General features: G+C 58.0%; 1 protein-coding gene across 1 annotated transcript; it reads right to left on the bottom strand.

The window, feature by feature from the left end:
* Positions 1–567: 567 nt before the first annotated feature.
* POU4F3 (POU class 4 homeobox 3) lies at positions 568–1,862 on the bottom strand. Its single transcript, XM_062002039.1, has 2 exons — positions 1,743–1,862; positions 568–1,458 (listed from the first exon to the last, which is right to left on the bottom strand). The coding sequence occupies exons 1-2, from the start codon at positions 1,860–1,862 to the stop codon at positions 568–570; spliced, it is 1,011 nt and encodes a 336-aa protein (XP_061858023.1).
* Positions 1,863–6,353: the final 4,491 nt, after the last annotated feature.

The following is a 6,353-nucleotide window of genomic DNA, read 5'->3' as shown; positions in this document are numbered from 1 at the left end:
GCGGCACAGCAGGACCCGGGGCACAGCAGGACCCGGGGCACAGCAGGACCCGCTGCTGCCGGGCACCTTCCGCAGTGGCCCACGGGCGCGCAGCGGGGCCACGGCCGCAGCGCCGATGGCACCGCGGGGCCCGGCAAGGCGAAATATCCTCCCGTTTAACGGAGGGGGCCGCCCCGCCATAGCGCGTTCGTTAGTTTTGCGCTCGCAACGATTTTCTTCGGTGTCGCCGGCGCGGGTCGGCGAAAAAAAGACGCGCCCCTTTAGGTTGAAAAATAAAGCTTTATTCCGGATGGGACGAGGGGGCTCTGTGCGGCGGGACGGGGCGGGGCGGGACGCGCCGGTGGAGGGGAGCAGGGCCGGCGGCTCTTCCCGCGGCGTCTCCTCCCGTGGCAGAACGAAGTCCGGGAAACGGTGGAAACCCCGCTCCTGTCCGCCCCGCGGCCCCGCTGGCTGCCGCCGCGCGCGGCTCCAGTCCGAGGTGCCGAGGCGGGGCGGGGGAGATCTCGGCGCCGTCCGTCCCGGGGAGCTGTCGGGGCCGCGCCTTCGGGGCGCCCGGGCCGGGCGCCGTCAGTGCACCGCCGAGTACTTCATGCGCTTCTGTTTCTGGCGCTGGTTGCAGAACCAGACGCGCACCACGTTCTTCTTGAGGTCCAGCTTCTCGGCGATGGCAGCGATCTTCTCGGAGGAGGGCCGCGGCTGCAGCGCGAAGTAGGCCTCCAGTGAGCGCTTCTCGGGCGCGGCGATCGAGGTCCGCTTGCGCTTGCGCTCGGCCCCGGCCAGCAGCTCGGGGCCGGCGGCGCGGTCGCGGTGCGCGGCTTCGGCGCCCTCCAGCCAGGCCTGCAGCACCGGCCGCAACGCCGTCATGTTGTTGTGCGACAGCGTCAGCGACTCGAAGCGGCAGATCGTGCTCTGGCTGAGCGAGCCCACGCCTGGCAGCTTCAGCGCGGCCAGCGCCGCCCCCACGTCGGCCTGGGTCACCCCCAGCCGCACCCGCCGTTGCTTGAAGCGCTCGGCGAAGGCCTCCAGCTCCCGCGGGTCCGACTCCGCCTCGGGCGCGACGGGCGGCGGCGCCGGGCCCCCCGGGGGCCCCACGCCCGCGGCCGGGCCCACGCCCACGGGCAGGGGGCCCGCGGCGGCGGGCAGCGGGGGCGGCGGCAGCGGGGCGGGCAGCGCGGGGGGCTCGGGCAGCCCCCCGACGGCCAGCGAGGGCGAGAGGTGCTCCAGCAGGTCGCCGCCGTCCAGTGCCGGATGCGGGAGCGGGTGCGGGTGGGCGGCGAGGGCGGCGGGGTGCGGGAGGCCGGTGGCGGCACACGGGAGGCCGCTCATGGCGTGGTAGGAGGTGTCCGGTTTGAAGGGGTGGTGGTGGCCCTTGGCGTGGGGGACGATGTCGACGGCCGCCAGAGCCTCGGCGCGGGCCAGCAGGCTCTCATCGAAGCTCCCGAATATATTGCCCTGCAGCTGCGAGCAAGAAGGCGCATGGTGGAGTCAGTGGGGAATACTGTCATCTCCGGCTGAAAAACCTGCCCCGGCACCGCGGCTCCTCCGCAAAGCTCAGGTCATAAAAATTAATACGGAGGCAGCGGCCCTGCTCGCGCAGACGTGTGGCTTGGAGGCGGGAGCGAGTGGGGGGGAGAGAGGTGCCGAGACGCGCGATTGTTCTGGCGACATGAAAAAAACATTAAGCCGGTGGGTGCCTGTCAGAAAATGTGCCTTACAGCGGTAATTACGCTTCATCTACATACCTGCGGGGCCGGGAGGCAAACTCTGCGCATTGCCTCGGCGCCGGAGTGCAGACTGGAGAACTTGGGCTCTTGGAGGGCGGTGTGCATGGCGAACGGCTGCTTGGCGTTCATGGCCATCATCTTCGCGCACCTCGCAGGTAGGCAGCCCCTGGCATCGGCTCGGGGTTGTCTCTCTGTCTCGACACTGCCCAAGTGAGCGATTTTCGATGGCAGCGCTTCTCCTGCGCGCCCGTTCCCCCCTTCCCCCCCCTCTTGCCTCTTCACTCATCTTACACGCTGTCTGCCAGCAACGGGACCGGCGTCCCGCGCACGCGTGGTGCGCCGCGGGAGACGGGGGCAGCGCGGGCAGCACACGTGCAGCTGGAAGCCGCTGTCCCCGGACCGGACCCCGGGCCGCGCGCCGCCCTCCAGCACCCCGCTCAGGGGGACGGACGCGCCGTCGGGGCCGTCCCGCTGCGGGTGCGGGTCCGGGCCGGAAGGTCGCCGGGCAGTCCCGGCGGTGCTCCTCACTCGACAGCAAGGCGAGGGGCGTCGGTTAGCGGTGTGGGGGACCGGGCTGCAGGCAGTACTGCCCTCCACACTCAGAAGTGCAAGGAAATATTTCCAGCAAGGAACTGGTTTTCATAGGAAACAGTGAGAACCCTGTCTCGGTAGAGCGCGTGGCTTCTTCAGTGCTCTCGGTCAAATTGAGGTTCTGGAGAGGCCCCAGCGTCCCGGAGCCGCGGCCTCGGGACGGGCTGGAGCTGGCTGGTGCCAGCGCTGCAGCTCCTGTCCGGCTCTGAACCTTCATAAATGCCATGAAATACATACTCCAGCACAAGAGGGTAACTAAACGGAGAGCCGTTGAGAGAGCTGCGCCGTGCTCACATGCGTGTTATGGGCTGGGGACATCCGATCCTTGACTCGGGACCAGATATCAGACACACCCTGCGAAAAAGACTCCCGAAATTGGCATAACTCTGCTATTGAGTGGTCGTTTTATTCTTGCTCTCCTAATGGCACACATCTTCAGACACTACTGGTGGTCCAGGAACGTTAAGTATTTTGCAAGTGTGAATTTTGAAGTTCTTAAGAATAAAATCTACTCCCACACTGAAAGTTTCCGGGAGTTTTATGTGCCTGAATAACTACAGACCAAGAGCAGAGGGAGCTGCTGCCTTGGTGCCCTGACAAGATGTACCGACGCTGATGCAGCGGCACGGTGGCTGTGCTGATGTGCCCTTCACTCGGGAACACGCACACGCTGAAGATGCGAGCAGTGCAGCAGCTTGCCCCGCTATGCCAAAGCGAGCGAGGATTCTGGTCAAGTGGCGGGCAGCAGCCTGGACTGTGGCTTACTCCGGGAAGGTTTCAGCGTGTGCTGAGTACGGTCAGAGCCGCGCTCTCGCCCAGGGGCCGGAGCGTGGGCTGGGCTGTCGGGACGAGGCGCCGAGAAACGGTGCGGAGGGACGGATCCGTTTGCAGGAGCAGCAGCTCGGGCGTTGCGGCTCTGCCCGGCCCCGCCCGAGGTGGCGGAGTCGGCGGCCCCGGGTGCGCGCCGCGCGTGACGGGTGGTCTGCGGCCGTAGCGCGCCCGGGCGGGCAGCGCCGCGCGTCAGCACCGCGGACAGCGCCCGGGCCGGGGCCGGGGCCGGGGCCGGGGCCGGGGCCGGGGCCGGGCAGTGCCGCTCCCGCCGCTCGCCGCTCCCGTCGCGTTGTCACTGAGCTCCGTGCCCTGATTTATGATAAAACATTTAAAGGAAATCATTTATATTTCAGAGGGCCTAAGTAGCTGCATGAAAGTTTTATCTAAAGCGGCACCATGCTTATAGGCAGCCCTGCTGCGTCGGAAGTAATTAATAAAGGGATAAATTTCAGGCCTTTGTTTTGGTGTTGATCCTCCCCGAGATCAGTGCTGCCTGGTTAATATAAGAGACTGCATGCTAAAGCCGGGAGGAAAGCCTGAGGTTTGCCAGCTTGGCAGAGCATCTGCCCTGGGCTGGTGAGTTCCTCCATCTCTGCCGTTGCTTCTTTCCCTCTGAAGGGAGAGATGCCGAGACCTTGCACATCTCTGTCCCCCTTCCCCCTTCGTGTGGAACTGTGTATCCTGGTGGGAGGCGCCCAGTGCTGCAGCCAAATGTCCCATATCTAGACACAGATCTCAGGCCAGGACTCCTGTCCAACTCAGACCTTCTACCCATCCCAGCCCACCTTTCCTGAGCACCTGCTTTGAGCACAGTCTTTTCCTTCCCTCCTGACAGCAGCTGCTTTGATAGAAACCGGTCTGGGTAACGTAGCTACTGAGCTCCCTTTAATTAAAGCTGTAAAATATTGATGCTCCTGGCCCTGCCTACTGACGTTACACCTTCCAGACAGAGGAGAGAAGTCCAAAGGATAAACAATAACAAGTTAAAAGAACCCAGATGGTTTACCATCAGAAACTATCTGCAGACTCAAAGATGTCACTGCAATGGATTTCAGAGATCATTCATCTACTGGTAAATAATTAATGATATTTCTGGAAGAAAAATAACAACCCACTAAACCCATACCCTGATGAAACATCACTAGTCACTGTGAAAATCTGAAGGTAAAAGTCAGATTAAAAGCATGTGCTATTTTATTCTTTGTCACAATTCAAAGATGCTACCAATTTTCCTAATATATCAAACCATTCTGTTCTTATTTAGGATTTAATCCAAAGCCCATCACAGTGAGAGTGTTGTCAATAGGCTCTTGGTTCCATTCTATTAAAAATTACATAATAAATACTTACATAGGACTAATGGGAAGGTGGAAATTTAACCATGCATTGTTTAACACAATTCCTGATAACAGCCTCTCTACCATGGACTGTATGCAGCGCTGTCTGTTACAGTCACAAAGCCAACATAACTTGCCCCATTAAATCATCTTCAATTGCTATTTAAAATAACCACTTAATCCCCTGCAAACCTGTCTCTTCTGGGGCAGACCCCTAAAACACTTTTCGAGATCCGTGGGTAAGCTAAAGCACACATAACTAATGAAATAATACTTTCCTTTTCCTTGCTGGGGGAATACAGCCATGGGTACTCCCTTTCTGTCTCCTGCATTTGAGCCTTTGCTCCCTTCCTCTGCTGTCCCTGAGTCCTGGGAGGGTTTCAGTACGACACCCTTGCAATCGTCTTCACTGTGTATCCAAAAAATAAGTGTTTTTCACACTTAAGATTCATGGCATAAAATAAGCTCTGTTGCTGACATGCAGCCTATTATCATAGAATCACAGAATGGTTTGAGTTGGAAGGGACATTTAACTTGTCCAACCACCATACCATGGGCAGGAACATCTTCAACTTGAGCAGGTTCCTCAGAGGCCCATCCAACTTGACCTTGAATGTTTCCAGAGATGGGGCAGCCACAACCTCTCTGAGCAGCCTAGTCCAGTGTCCTACCACTCTCAGCATAAAAAATTTCTTCCATATGTCTAATGTGAATCTGCTCTCTTTTGGTTTAAAACCATAACCCCTTGTCGCATTTTTCTTGTAAGTCCTGTTTAAGTAGTGGAAGGGTCCCTGGGGCCTCTTCTTCTCCAGGCTGGACAACCCCAACTCTCTCAGCCTGTCTTCACAGCAGAGGTGTTGCAGCCCTCCGATGATTTCTGTGGCCTCCTCTGGACCCACTCCAACAGCTCCATGTCCTTCCCATGCTGAGGACTCCAGAGCTGGAGGCAGCCTGCAGGGGGGTGTCACCAGAGTAGAGTAAAAGGGCAGAATCACTTTCCTCAACCTGCTGGCCACACTGCTTTGGATGCAGACGAGGATATGGTTTGCTTTCTGGCTGACGAACCCACGTTGCCAGCTCATGTCCAGTTTTTCATCCACTGCCCTTGATCCCTTCATCCCCCAGACTTTGTTGATACTGGGGATTGTCCTGACCCAGGCATAGGACCCTGTGCTTGGCCTTGCTGAACCTCATGAGGTTCACAGAGGCCCATTTCTTGAGCTTGTGTGCCTGATCCACGTGGAGAAGGAGTGGTGAGCACCAACCTTGGAAAGTTCCTGCAGAACCTAAGCTTGCATAGCACGTTTCTAGTACCCTAAAAGTGTGAGCCACACTGCACCCAGAATGATATGGCTGTTCCACTGCACAATCTGATCGAGGAAATATCTAGGATTACCCAGACAGTCAATTATTCATCAGCTAAACAGCCAAGCATCAATTACCTGGCTTGATTCTCTTATTCATTAAGGAGATTGAAGAGCTGAACTTAACAAAGCAAAAAGAAAGTTGCTAAGTTACAGGAGCTGCCTGTCAGTAGCAGGGCCACACTGTGTCAGGCTTTCAAAGGGAAGGAGTCTGACAGTGAAGAAGTCTCTAAGGCTATAGAATGTCACCCGGAGCACTCAGGTTTTAGAGGAGTCCATTCCTCCACAGGGATGAAAGTAACGGGGTTAAACAGTGAGGCAGGACTGCACCAGAGTTCGAACTGTGCCCAAGCATGGGTATAGCGAGAGGTCAGCTGAGGCCTGAGCCAGAAAAGAAGGCTGGAGAGAATTAAAGGTGCAGTAAGAGTATTTTGAAGAAGAAGGGTTAAAGCAAGGGGCCAGGGGAGGATCACTGTCATTCTTGAGAGTTTTAATACAGGTGGGAG

The sequence above is a fragment of the Colius striatus genome, chromosome 9, assembly GCF_028858725.1.
Source record: "Colius striatus isolate bColStr4 chromosome 9, bColStr4.1.hap1, whole genome shotgun sequence".
Taxonomy (NCBI): domain Eukaryota; kingdom Metazoa; phylum Chordata; class Aves; order Coliiformes; family Coliidae; genus Colius; species Colius striatus.
Note: the sequence above shows the minus strand (reverse complement) of the source record. Positions and strands in the feature narration are given on the sequence as shown.

Excerpts from the sequence above, each read along its gene's own strand:
- POU4F3 (XM_062002039.1), bottom strand. The coding sequence starts at position 1,862 with ATGATGGCCATGAACGCCAAGCAGCCGTTCGCCATGCACACCGCCCTC. Across the intron at positions 1,459-1,742 it reads TTTGCCTCCCGGCCCCGCAG|CTGCAGGGCAATATATTCGG; the intron begins GTATGTAGATGA and ends TCTTGCTCGCAG.